General features: G+C 35.7%; 1 protein-coding gene across 1 annotated transcript in view; it reads right to left on the reverse strand.

The window, feature by feature from the left end:
* GRM8 (glutamate metabotropic receptor 8) overlaps positions 1-14982 on the reverse strand; it is a 352304-nt gene that overhangs the window by 118190 nt on the left and 219132 nt on the right. The window contains exon 8 of the mRNA XM_065665020.1: positions 7454-7654. Coding sequence (XP_065521092.1) covers positions 7454-7654 — 201 coding nt within the window. The remainder of the gene's footprint in view (positions 1-7453; positions 7655-14982) is intronic.

Consider the following 14982-nt stretch of genomic DNA (forward strand, 5'->3'; position numbering starts at 1 on the left):
AATAGACAGGCTAGCTCTCTGGTAGAGTTCAGAGGCATTAGCCTTTCCCATCAGCTATATGGATAACTAGACACTTACTGTAGAGTTCACCAGCTACTGAAACTGAGGGAAACTTATTTGCTTTTAAGGGATTAACTGAATCCCATCACTTTCCACTTGGATGTCTTGTTTCCTTTGCCTGGATTCTCCCAGGTTTTGCTTAAGATTGCATCAGGTAACAAGGTCTAACATGTTTAGCTTGCTCTCGAATCCAGTACTGCTTTGACTGTAGATCTGAACTTGGTTGATTACAACTGAATCCCACAGCTCTACAGCAAATGAGTAGAAAAACTAAACAGTACTGTCTGATGATGTTGACAACGTCTCCTAATTGTAAATTTATTTGCTCCTCCCTGGAATTCCTGCCCTAGAATATCAAGTCTAACTGATTTCACTGTCCTTCCATGTAACATTAAAAAAATGGTTATTTTCCTCCTTAAATGAGAATGTAAGATTTGACAACATAATTTCACTGACAGTGACTTCCCAGAAGTGTTCTATTTTCTGTTTGTTCCTTATCAGCCATTACCAGCTAGATATCTTTTTACATGAATATACTATAAATGCAGCTTATTTCTACTACTAAATACTCTTAATAAAATCCTTATTGCCTTTTTTCCCCTTAATATTCTCTCTAATGTATCTGTTTCATTTTGTAAGTAGAATTTGTTGTAGGAAAATGAAAAAGGCTCATATTTTTCTGTTACAGAGGTACTAAAAAGCAATTAATTTCCCCCTATGACTGTCCTGCTGGCTTGCAGAACTGTTGTCTTACCAAATGGGTTATTGACATAGGGAAAAATTAGTAACAATGGTTCTTACTTGATTTGATAGATTTAAGGGGATTTTTAAATTTAAAGATTTCAATTAAGAAGCTTGTCAAGATACTCTTTTCCTCAAAACATTTGGAACACATTCTTCCTATTAATAAAAATAAATATGTCTGAAGGGTTTAAAAATGCTGCAGAACTGCAGCTGTGGTGTTTCTTACACTCAATAAAATGCAAAAGAACCCATGCAGTATGGCTGCAGCTTCTTTGCACTCAGATACTTCTTCACTCAGAATGGCAAGGGTTAGTTTGTACTGCTCTAATATGATCAAGAAAACTGTAGTCTAATATAGCTGAATATACTTACCTATCAGGAGATTCAAATTCAAATGTATTGGATAATGAGGGTAAATCTTTTATCACCTTCCTTTACATATTAATTTTTAAAATACTTTATGAATTAGCCTTTGTTCCTCAAAACAGAAAATTGACCTCAGTCATGTTCTACACCATGAATTTTGTATGTGGAGCACTTATATTGATCAACTAATCAGTACTTAAGATCTGTACATAAGCAAAAGCATGCTTATCAATTGCACATACTTTTAGATTCTACCTTCAAATTTCACAGCCAGCATTTTCATAATCTCTGATTTTAATCACAGGGATTCATGAGGTAACTAAGAATCACAGCAGCTCCAAGCTTTGCCTGCTGTGCATGTTTATATTATAACCATACATTACTTAAACCTATTAAGAATGATTCAGACCACTGTGCAAGTTTGCTTTCTGGTATAGCCACCTGGATTAATTCAATTAAAATCATTAGCATGCCAAAGAAGTTATTTTAAATCATCCCCTTCTTATACCCAATAATAATAAATTAATAGAGTTAACAACTCCTTTCTTAACATAAAGGTATGGGAAACTAGACATCAGAACTTGTTATAACAAATAGTCTGCTATAAACCCAGTGCATTCACAAACCAAATTAGACACCTCTGAAACCATGTCAAAAGTACACAAAAAGAATGAACTTTTCTGGGATTTTATGAGTTCACTTCTATGTTAGCTTAAGCTTTAGCCATGTTTTCAAACATACCTTTGCACCACCAAGATTTAAAATATCACATGGGATTATATCATGTGATTAATTTATGATAAAACAAACATCACAGATCTTAATAAAACTGCAGCAGACATTGCCCTGTCCATTCCCACTTCTGCAGCTGCAAGTAGTATCTTTGTTTCTTTAGCAGAGTACCAATTAGTGAAACTAGAGTTGCTACTGCAGTGAATTCTAGCAAGGTCAGCAGAGCTCAGCCCTTCCCAGCTCATTGTTAATCTTGTTTGTCCCCATCTGACCTACTCATCTGCTATTATCTGTCATTATGCTTAGGTAGTTTTTAACCCCATCAGAATAGGTTACCAGTGGCCTTGTAGGATGCTATGTGTTTCTGATAGTACAAACCCTTAAATTATGAACTGACAATAGGAACTCATAACTTTAAAATCACTGACATGCCCAACTCCCATTATTTCAAAAGGTTATTTTTTTTCTTTGTTGGTAGTCATAGACTTGAGTTGGATTTTTAAAAATCTGACTTAGAAGCACAGCTCCAGTACATTTAGTTTTGTTTTAGTGGGACATTTAGTTCTATTGTGCTGAATGCCTTAAGAAATGTCAAAACTTACAAGCCTCAAAGGAAAATTTTAAAGCTTCTGTTTTAATGATAAATAATGATTTGAGAATGCAAATTTTGTACTCAGTGAGAGAATAGAGAAGTGTCAGCTTTCTTCAAGAAAACATTTAAAACAGTCTGAATTGATTATTGTCAGGAGAGTTTTGCATAGACTGATGTCTTAGCAACTTCAAAAGATAACAAGAGAAGACTAATTTTGTAAACAACTGATTCCAAAATAGTGATTCTCTGGAGGATTCAAAATTCCCCATAAGAAACCTCAGTCTTCATGTTTTTAAAAACTGTCCTCTATAGGTATAGTTTTCTCAGAAAAAAATCATTCTTCCCTTTCAGGATGAAATTTTGCATGTTTGCGTTTTAAATGGGGCTGACGCTGAGTGTGCGTGTGTCTGTGTGTGTGTAGCCAAGATTAATCTTTTCTTAAAAGCATTTAATTAACACATCTAAATACCAAATAGCAGCAAGGTTTACTAGTCCTTTCAGACTATTAAATTAGTTCCAGAAGAACAGACTAAAAGTAACAAATGTTCATTTAATATTGTAATGCAAAGGTGAGTGATATACTTTTCTTTCTTCCAGCTAGGAAGTCCAGCTAGGAAGTCCAGCTAGGGCTATAGAATCACAGCATGGTGAGGTGGGAAGGGACCTTTGAAGATCACCTATTCCAACCTCTCCGCTTAAAGCAGGCACAGCTAGAGCAGGTTGCCCATGTCCAGCTGGGTTTTGAATATTTCCAAGGATGTTCACTCCTTTCTAGGCAACATGTTTCAGTGCTATTGTAGATCTGTCACAAAATCCCAGCGAGCAACATAATTGTTTTACTTTGACCGAGAGAAGATCAGAGAAAAGGTTGTGAAGTCAGACTCAGAGTTTATTTCGAGTCTCTTCACCAGGAGGGGGAGGTGGTGTTGCAGTGACCTTCTGCAGAAGCCGACATTTATCTAAGCATTGATGACAGACAGGAGTCAGTGCTTCCACCTACTGCTCCCTTCTCACTTAACGCTGCTCACTTAAAAATGTTAAAGTAGCGAGTATACCTGTTCACACACAGGATAAGTAGCCCATCAAAGCAAATACAATGTCTCTGCATGCGTGAAAGTACAGGTCAAGAACTGCCCTTAGGTCTATGATTAAGTGAAAGATTCATCGTAATATCTGTAAATATATTGTGTTATAGTGTCTGATGTTTTCTTGATATTTAACCCTGGAACTACTACAGTGTTATTAATATGAATGCAAATACAAATATGTAGGCAAAACTCAGCTACTTTATACTAGCTTCAAATCTACATACATAGGAAGAGTGAACTTTCTTCTATATGAAACGGTTTATACATAGTATAAGCAATATTCTTCATCTTTGGAATCTAACTATGCATTTTGATCTTCTGTTTAATAGTGGGACAACTGGTGAGGGAGGCACTGATCAGTCTTATCACTTTATGTTTTATTCCCACCCAAGAAATAGCACTGTATCCACGTGTCATCCTTATTCAAAAGGAAATACAAAGATCAATCTTTTTCCTAAAAATGAAACCAAAAGAAACTTTGAAAACACCTCCATCCATGAAAAAAATGCATGTTCAACTCCTGTTTCTGTTAAAATATGAGCATTTATGGCTAATTCAGCAAAGCACTTCCCATAAAACACTCAGCAGATAAATGCCAGGGTAAAAACTCTCAGAAAACATCTGCCTATTTTGTAGACAGAATAATGAAGTTAAATAGAGTGAGAATACTAGAGCAATTTGACTGGAGAATATACTGAATTGTGCCACAATCACACTAGTGCACATATTTGGATACAAAATCTGGGAGTGAAAATCTTTCAAATGTGGTGCCTTTGTTAAAATAAGAAAACCATAAAATGACAAGATTCACTTTTTGCCTGGGAAAAACATAGAAGGAGCATGAAAATTATAAATTTTATAAGTATTTTTTGATCAAATAGCCATAAAGGAATGGCTATGTTCTACTAGTAGTGACCGTAAAGAACACAGGGAACTAAATATGCTACACCATACTTTGCTAGCAGTCTTAAGAAAAACACAGGCAATAGTAAACAGGAGACTACAATCAGCAGTAGTACAAATCACATGTACAAATTAATTTCTTTATTCCTATTACAAATGAAGAAATTCTATCCCCTTTAAAATCACACTGAACTGTGAGATTTTCTGCATTTAGCATAGAACTGGTAGAAAAATATCTAAGCAGAAACAAACGTCGTATCAATTACATCAGTGCACTGTGAGCTAGTGGGTATGATCGCCCTTCAGTCATGAAGGTGTCATGGAATATTACACAGATGAATACTTCGGGGGGAAAAAAAATCTTCATTATTCATAAATAAAATTAAACAGACTAAACAAAACCAAAAACATTCCAAAGTCATAACTTGCAATCAAAAGCAAAACAGTTACTCCAGTAAACAGAAATATACATGCTTTCTTACTCTTGCAAATACCCTCCATAAGGCAGACAGATGTTCCTCATAATACAGGTCATACTTTGTGATGTGAAACCCCTAAGCTAAATGTGACAGAATATTAATTGGACTTGCACCCACATATTATGACTTTGGTTAAGAAGGGTATACTGAATTCAAAGAGGTGAGAGGATGGTTTAACATGCATATGGATAGAATCATGAAGGGAAACTGATATTGAATAAAAAGAAAATCTGCTTGTCTTAAAATTGCCGGTTACTTCTTGATATTAGAAATTATCCTAGTCATCTTGAAGGGCAATGGCTTAATTCTAAAACACTGGAAAAGTTGTTTAAGCATAAGGAAAAACTTTTTTACCAAGAAGATGATCAAATATTGAACCTGATTGCTTGGAGAGAATTTTGGAGGATTCCCCATCCTCGTATATATTTAAAACCTGGCTGGACATGATAATACGTAACCTGATTTGGCTGATCCTGGTCTGAGTAGGGTTTAGAGGAGGTGATCTCCACAGGTCCCTACATACTTTAGTAATGCTTTGATCCTGTGATTGATTGCTAGTATAGAAAAAAGCTACTTTGAATGGCTATGAAAGCCAAGGTTTTCCTGTCATGTATCAGTTTACTTTAGTAATAGACTACATTATTAATGACTGAACCTTGGGATGCACTTCAAAATTGACACACAGCACTACTATCAACACCCATCATAGGAGGTCTAGCAATCTATGCAAATATGCATCTCTATAAACCAAGTCAGATGCAGTGGCACTGCTGTCCTGAGGGACATGAATTTTGAATTAATAGGAAATGGCAAAGGGTTAAAAACCATCCCTTGCTTATGCCTCCAAAAAAAAAAAAAAAAAAGGAAATATTTGGGCATATAATACACCAAAAAAATTGGTGTATCAGTGCATAATGTGGACTACATTAGTATAGGGAACAGTTAATGTATCCCGTGGGACAGAAAGTGAAGCTCACAGAATTGTTTCTTCAATTTTTTTTTTGGTCTCAACTTCAGTAAATCACCAGTTCAAAACCAGATACTTTTTCATTAGTGTCCAGAATTCTTCATCTGACTCTTAAATCTCCCCTTGTTGCAATACCTAGAGTCAGCCAGAGAAATTATGACAGATATTGATGAAAAACAACAATCTAGGGAGAGAAAGGTTTCATATGAAATGTACAGCATAACATTTTTTGCTAAACTTTCATGCTCGACAAATGAAAATAGATCACTTTGTGCTTTAACAACACAGACCCAGAAGAATATTTACTATAAATGTAGGTAATTGTCACTGCGAACCTTACCTTTGTCATCATAAAAAGTTTCAATTTGCCAGCAACATAATTTGCTCCAGGTTTTCTTTAAAGTTACTAAAGAATCATTTAAACTCCTTCCATCTTTATATTCCTGCAGACAAGGATTCCCTTTTCATGCAAATTGCATAGGAAAAAAAACCCTGTGAACCACAGCCAACCAAACAGTCTGGTATGTTACCTAAAGCAAAAAAAGCTTCCACTTGGAAGCTAAATTCAAAATGACCTTGTGCTTTTTTTTTCAAAAAGGTTGGCAGCTGAGGTCATGGAATAAATTGTGATAGACAGTGCTTATCTCTGCATAGTTAGAAGGCATGTCTAGTATGCGAATCACCACCAAGTAGGGAAAAAACCCAACCAAAACACAGCAAAGAACATTACTCCATTTCTTTGTAAAATAATGGTAAATACAGTCTACAATAATTAGGATTTTAATTAAATAATGTATATTTTCAAACAACCTTATTTCACCATCAAGTATGTTCTTCATTTTTCAATTCTACATTCATAAATTAATCCTGTTCTTCACTGGTCTCTACTGTTGACAGCATAAACATCTGTGACTACATTTGCCCAGCAGGCAGATCCCAGCTGCAGAGAATATTCTATAGTGTTGCTTAAAAATATATATTATTGTTTTGTTAAAGCTCACTAAATCACTGAGTCAAAAACAGTGAGATGGAACAGAAGCCAGAACTGTTAGTGAGTGTTTTAATTGAGATTTGAATATGCAAATTGAAAGAAAACTCACTAGTCACTTCTGTAAGAAAATTGTTAACAGTAATTTCAGAAGAAAGTAATTTTAAATAGTATTTTTTTCAATTCATTCTCTTGCAAACACGTAAGCAATTTCTGTCAAAGGATTTTAATTTGTCAATAGGACTGCATGAGTCCTCAACTTGTTTTTTATAATAGCAGCTTTTCACTGGAATATTTTGATCAACAGACTCTTATTTTTAACATCTTTCTCATTTGGGAGCAGCTTAATGTTAAGATGAAAAATACACTTGAGGTTTCAAAGCAGGTGAAAAAACTCACAGTCCTGATTAAAAAAGTACTGCTTCTAATCCTGTTTTCTACTGTGCCTTAAGGTATCCTAGAAAGAAGAAAACACGCCACTTCTGAAACATTTAAAGAAGAAAAGGAAGGGGAAAAAGAATACATGTAACTTACCATTAAAGTTTACTGCCCGAATATAGCTAAGTAGTTCTTTACCATCAGTTGTGCTCATCCTTGGGCACAGACCAATATATCCAGGACAGAGATCTTTATGCATGTTGTGTAGTGCATAGGCCATTGAATATACTGCGTCAATTACAAACTGAACTTTTCCTTCTTGCTCGTAGGCTGAATCTCTTGCAATTCTTTCTAAGCCTAAGGAAGAAAAAGAAAGACTCAGTTTATTTCTCTGTGTGTGTGTGTATGTGCATGAATATTTACATGCAAAAATTCACAGGAGAACATAAATAATTACAGTCAGATTGATAGGTAAAGTTAGGACTCATCTATCCATCACCTAAATAAACAAGACAAGGGAAAAATACGGCCATCTGCTTTCGCCTCTAATCATTGTACACTGTGCCAGGTATCTAAACAATATGTTGAATTCTGGGCTAGGAAAAAGGACAACACATTGCATTACAAGAAAAAGAAAAATAGATACATGTATTTCTACAATCCAGTAGAAAAACTCTCTACCTTATTGACTTTCATTCAACAGCTGTTTATTGTTATTTATAGGACACTTCTACAGCAGCCTGCCATTCTGTTTTAGATAAATGTAAGGTTACGCTGATTTTTATCCCTTTCTATTGTTTGATAAACATAATTTAAACATCTCAGGGATAAAAGCTGAATACTTGCCAAGTGATGTGGCCATCTGTCTCCATATTGGAAAGTGCTTATTCTGAGACTTTTTTCCTGTGTCTACTAGTGAATTATGCTTCACATTGAGAGCCATGTACTCTCTGCTATTTCCTACAGGGACATTTTTCCTTCGGAGGGAATACAGAGCAAATCAATGAATTATGAAATTGTTATTCTGAGGGAGTTGCCCACATTTATCAACTATGTCCAAATCCAAAAATCCTTTTACATTCATAGGCAACTGTACTAAGTAGAAAAGTTAATAAATGAAGTTTGTGAAAATTATACTTAAGCAGATAATCAATATGAAATCCCATGTCCTATATAGGAATTGAGCCAGTGATTTCAAATGCTCAAAATCTTAATTTAGCAGGGAAAGATGGCTCCGCAGACCTTTATCTGAAATCTGCCCCGCTGAAATATACAGTCAAGTTCCTATTGACTCGGTGAACACAAGAATAAATACTTACGTTATCTATCAGATTGACAGCTCATTCAGTATGAAAATAATCCATTCATATTATTTAAGAATATTTAGAAATTAACCAGAATTTTATGGATATTTTTAATCTATTCATTTTAACATTCTGTATCTTATTTTGTATGTTTCTTTTTTCTCTCTAAACGCAGACTTTTATGAGTTCAGGATATCAAATTTTTTTGTATCCAAGTTTTTAAAAGTGTATTTTTTAGGCCTGAAAACATTCTGTACACAAGAACATTCTTTAGACAAAGTATGCAAGCCCATATGACATGAGAAAAAAGCCAGGGAGTATATTCAGAGGTCTTCCTTCTGTTTGCCTGCTGCACTTCAGTGCCACTGTCTCACATTACAGTGATAATGGATGAAAAAATTTGGAATCTGACAGTCAGGTGTGTTTTGTGTTTTAAACATCCCTGAGCACTGGGAGCAATGGATAGCCTTGAAAAAGTCATTATGTTCTTTTATTTCTCCTCAGTGATTAGTTAAAAAATGATAAAATCACTACCTCATGAAAAGGTACTAACCATTTGGAGGGGAAAGCATATAACTAATTTTTGTGATCTGCCACAAGTAGCTTCACAGACACTTTTCAAGACATGCTATCTAATGACTGACAAATAATTAGTAAAAGTGAGACTCTACTGCAAATAAACAACAGAAACGGTTTTCCTTGCACGCAATGAAAATTAGTTGCCATGCATTGCCTAGACATAAAAAAATATGAAGGATGGAAGAGACCAAGTTTAATTAGGTTGCAGCCTTATTAACTATTTCATAGCTTCCAACAGTAAGTGATGGGTAGAGGTCATGAATCTCACTTTAATTGTTCCTGCATTGTTAAGGACTGCTGGACATCAAGTGAAGGAGGGTGTTTACAGAACTGCTGCAGGCACACAGCAGTCAATAACCTGCATGTGCTCCCCAGAGCTTCCACATCCTCTAAACAGGATTGTCAGGACAGGAGGAGTTTGAAGGAGATATATCCACTTTAATTGCTAAGCTAAATACAATTTCTCTCTCCTATCAGATGGATGGATGTGTATTTTGAGGGGTGAGGGCTTGTTGAAAGTCAGAGAGCAATCATTTTCTGTAATAAAGGCTAACTCATAAAACACTAAAAGTTGCAAACACTTAAGCAAGAATATTGTACTAAGTGGTACAGATTTTAAAAGGCGGGGGGGGGGGGAGGGAATCATTATATTCTGCTATGTTATGTTGTACTTTAAACACCCGTAGGATTTTCATAAATTTCTTCCACAGCATAATATTTTACTTTTACTCTTCACAGACATGTGAATGTAAAATAATTTATCATATAAATCACAGAGGGAAAAAATCAGTTGGGTCTGAATGTGTTTCCATACATATAAAGGTGGGGGGAACATTACAGATTTATCAGGTTTACGCCTGTCAAACCTAGAAGGCGATAGATAAGTCTCTGTGCTTTGCATAACTAACAAACCCAACAAATTGGATTATGTGCTTTTTCTTTTGAAGTTTCCCTTCATCTTCTCTTTCTAGAATTCTCAAACATCTAAACCACGTTTATAAAGGTGACAAGAACTCATAAACTTTAATTATATTACACTGCCCTAAATAAATGTTAGTGTATAGCAGAAAAAACATATGCATATTGTCTAAGCCATACATATGGTCAGCTCCTACTGAGATAATATTACATGTTTGGAAGACATGGTTACAAATTTTCTTCTGACTTGCATATCAAGTAATAAAGTTACATTTATAGTTTGACTCAGCTCTATGAGGCATGTTTCTACACATGCTGGTGACTTGAAAGAATATAACAATTTGCATCTCACAATAGAAATGTTCTAATGCTTTCTTAATGATCACTTCAATTTCTCATCCTACAGTTTTTCCTCTGGAAAAATTGCTTAGGCTGTGTCTTTATCAAAAAGCATAAGATATTCCCAACTCTGGAACACATCCAGGAACAGTTCTCCAGGAAGAGGTGCCATGGTGCTTTCCAGCAGGTTTTCCAATCCAGCTGTGGAGAAATGCAAGCTTGTGGAGAATTTCAGCAAGATGTCAAGAGTTTCCCTGACAAACGGAGAAAATATGTAGACACATGTATTGATGTTATAATCTTGGACTAGAGAAGAGCTAGAAGAGGTGTAACAGTAGCCCAGGATAAGTGTCAGCTGTTCCTGGCTCCTTCTATTTGAAACCTCTCTGGGGAGAGACTTCTCTTAAGTGAACCACAGGAATGATCCTTTAAGATCCTGTGCAGGTGAAAGAGTTGTTATAGCTACTCTTGCACTTCCTGAGCAAAAGTGACAAACTGAAATGTTGCATGAGGTATTGACTTCATAATTTATGATCATTTTCCCCTTCGTTCCTATGCTTCAGGAATAATTGTGTATCCTGCTCAGAATGGTGGAACTCAGATATGACATCAAAAGAAAATAAGCATAGTAGTATTAAGGTGAGATATGGATTAGGTGGACAAGGATGTGGCTGGAGATATTAGGCACGGTTTAGGGGGAGGAGAAGATGAAGCAGGGATATTGTCAGTTCTCTAGATATGAGCTGAGAATCAAGAAATTTCAGGGAACATAAGAGAAATTAGGCTTTTACAACAATAAATTAAACTGTATCTTCATTAAAAACTTAACAACAGGATACAGTAAGAAAATAAAAATTAATATAGCTGAGATAATTAATTCATACATGGGCAATGATATCACCTGTGGCATCCGAACAACTGTCTTAAACAGACAAAACTTTTATCACTCATCTCACCACCAGGTGAGATCTAGGTGCTAAATGTTGCTAGGTGATAAATGTTGCATAATTCATCTAAGTTTTAGAACCCATATTCTTAATGAAAGCACATGTAGAAGTAACTTCTGCACACGTATAAATCCATGGCAAAAGGAAAACTTCAGAGCAGAGTTCCTATTTATTATTTTCTTAAGAATATAACAAATTCTAAATAATGGAAATGGATATACCTGTTTGTAACATATGAATTAGAGGGGGTGAAGGGGGGTGGGGGTGGGTCGGAGGAATTATCTATGTATTTGACTGCTCTGTTACTGGAAATTACCAGTTTACCTAACATTTTTAAGCAATCCCATTCCTGCTGTCTTATAAATCTTCATTTCCATTTAGCATTACTGAAACCAATTTTTGTTGAAGTGCAGCCCACATTACATCTCATGATTAGTTCTATAGCTTCAAGAACCCATCCCATATATCTAGTTAAAATCTTGATTTATACTACTTGAAGACAAAGGTTGAAATCAAGAACCTTGTATACAACCGCTAGTTAGAGCTTCAAATGTGAACGGCGATGTGGGGGTGAAGGGTTTAAGAGAGATTTTTGGCTCTGACAGTTTTGGAAGACAGGATTGGAGCTCCATACTTTAAAGGAATAGAGATATCTTGTATGGTGGTGCAGTGTGCATGGGAATAGGATTCTAGTTTTGGCAGAATCATCATCGTAAAGTCAGGTTCCAAGCTTAGAAAAATAGTACAGTTAGAGACAAAAAAATTAGGAACACGTAACTAGAGAAATTAGCTAGAGAAATTAGCTCCTTCAAGATGTCTCCTAATCTCTAATTGATATTTTTTGGTGGTTTTGTTGTTTTATTGTGGGTTGTTTTTGTTTTTGTTTTTGTTTTTTTTTGGGGGGTGGGGTTGTTGTTTGGTTGTTTGTTTTGTTGCTTTTTCTTCTCAATTTCCTTTATTCTAAATTTTAATTCATTTTGCCTAAGACTGATTGGAACATGACTGGCCAGCTCACTTTTCATTTTCAGTTCAAATACTGGCTGAGTGTAAGGCTTCTTCCATTTTGGGGGGGGGGTACTAATTCTCAAAAGCTTATGAAAATCAAACTCTCAGGAAAATTCCAACTTCTCTCTCTGAAAACTCGCAGGTGGAAATTATGGAAATGTTCTCGCATTGCTTTGGGGAACGGCAGTATGAACAGTTGCCTTAGCAGTGACAAAGTCCTGCTGTCGGAGGTCCAGAAGTCTTCTAACTATGGGTTTGTTATCAGCAAGGAAAGATCCTTTCCAAGAACATGTATTCCTCCCTCCTTTCCACATTCCCATCCACTCTTCTATCACCCTGTCCTTTCTCACTCGTGCTGGGTGATAAATCAGCTATTTATGGACTGTGCTCCAAATAAGAGGAGAAATCTTTCTGGTGTAACAGTGGGAGGACAAGTAAAATGGAGAGGGGAAGAAAAAATTACGAGAACATATACTGTGAAAATGGTAACAGGCAAAATAGTTACTCATAAACAGCTTTTATTCTATTTGCTTCCCTTTAGCTGCTATTGTTATATATACTCATGCATCATTACTGCTTAAAGACAGTTGGTGTATCTGTGCAACTCGGAGTTTTATTCCAAATTTCTGTTTTGGGAAGTCTGGATCTTAGTCATATAGTAACATTTTTTTCAATTCACAGTTACAATTCACGATTTTTACTCACTGCTAAATTATTTATCCCCATTACTTGGCTCACAGAATCGTTTTACTTAGGCTGTGCTTGGAAGCAAATGAAATCAAAGATAAATATTGTATTGAGATTGATCCTTTTGTGTGTGCCAATCACAATTACGACTAAATCACAATAATCTGTAAGAAGGGTCCCACTGCCCTTCAGCTGAGGCATGATAGTCCTCTATTGTCAGAATTGGTTAGAACTTCCTATCTTTGCAGCAACAGTTTTGTTGTTTTTTTCCTCAGAAAGCTGGCATCTATATAACTGCAAGCCATTTCAGCAGGCTCAGCAGGAAGCACCAGGAGCATATGTTGCTCCTGTTGAAGTCTTCACTATTATTCAGCTGTTTGCTTCACACATTATACAGTTTTCTCTCTCTGAACAAATAACGCAGTGGAGATCATCATCTTCTGTTACTCAAACTTAAGGGTATGATATACTTTTATGGCGGGGGAGTTGAGTTTTCTAATAGCCGCATGGTAACTATAATGCTTGTTTTGTGCATGAGTTAGTTTGGAGAGACCATTACAAAACCTGTGGCTTCTCTGTAATAGTATGGTGTCAGTTTAGAAAGCAATTCAGAGAGAAAGTTGAGGATTATATCAATTTTCTCAGCCATTCCAAAAAGAAAATTGAGAATGTTGAAGCAATGATACTGAAATGAAGCACTTTGACTGTCTACTGTTCTCCAGCAACTGACAGATGTGTTTTTGTGATTTAATGAACTGGCACTTGATGCAATTTTTCTGGGGTTATGCCTCTTTATGCCACCTCACAAAAAAAAAAAAAAAAAAAAAAAAAAGACAGCAAAACTAATTAGTGAAAGTCTGAGGAAGAAGCAGTTTTTCAATCCCTGCAATAATGTGGAAGTTTTAAAATACTAGAATTGGGCTGGAACCACACATTTTCAGAACACTTTTCATACAGAAAGTAGAAAAAAGAACATTTCACATAAGCAAAATAATTTTCACTTTAATATCAATGTCAATGAGAAACTATATTTTATGTTTGCCTAAATGGTTCTTAAATGAACTACCTTAAAAAATTCTATCCCTGCCCACAAACATTTTTCTTTGGAAATCCCATAGCATTTTTTCTGACCTTCACAGTAAATCAGAAATTTATTTCAGCAAAACACTTTTAACAAATGCACAATAGTACATATCAAAGTGGAATTAAACCATTATTCTAGTCATACTGGGGGGGGTTGTTCCTGCTATCATATGTGCCATTTACTAGAGTGTTTTAGAAAAACAAACTGAAGTTGCATTGTTCATGGAAGATTCTTTTTTCCGTCATTTCTGTGCTTTGAGAGAACCTAACAGTTTGAATGCAGCTATTAGAGTGGAAAACTTTCCCTTTTCTAGTTAATGCCTTCACATCCTTTAATTATAGCTGCTTGAAACAGTGTATAGAGCTGGAGAACACATACGTTCAGAGCTCTCAAACATTTAAAACCTGAGCCTAATACATCTAACAGCAGCAGTATTGTGCAAAATACCATCTTGCTGAGCCAAGATTTGCTGTGATGAATATGTTAGGCTGAAAGTAATGACTGCACGGTCTAGTGAAAGGTGTCCCTGCTCATGGCAGGAGGATGGAACTAGACGATCTTAAGGTCTCTTCCAGCCTAAACCATTCTGTGATTCTGTGATTCAAATAATGAGGAGACACAGTTCGATATAGTTTCTGGCAAACACACTAAGAACTGCACCATGCATTTAAAAGAAAAGGTGTACCAAAAATACAGTGGGATAAGCAATATTTCTTTCAGGCATGTCACTAATCAGTCTCAGTATAACATCCTTAAAAGTTATATGTCCTTCTTATCAACAGATTGCAGCTTTGAAACTACAGGCAGAGCTCTACCCAATGT

The sequence above is a fragment of the Lathamus discolor genome, chromosome 1 (genome assembly GCF_037157495.1).
Source record: "Lathamus discolor isolate bLatDis1 chromosome 1, bLatDis1.hap1, whole genome shotgun sequence".
NCBI classification, from domain to species: Eukaryota; Metazoa; Chordata; class Aves; order Psittaciformes; family Psittacidae; genus Lathamus; species Lathamus discolor.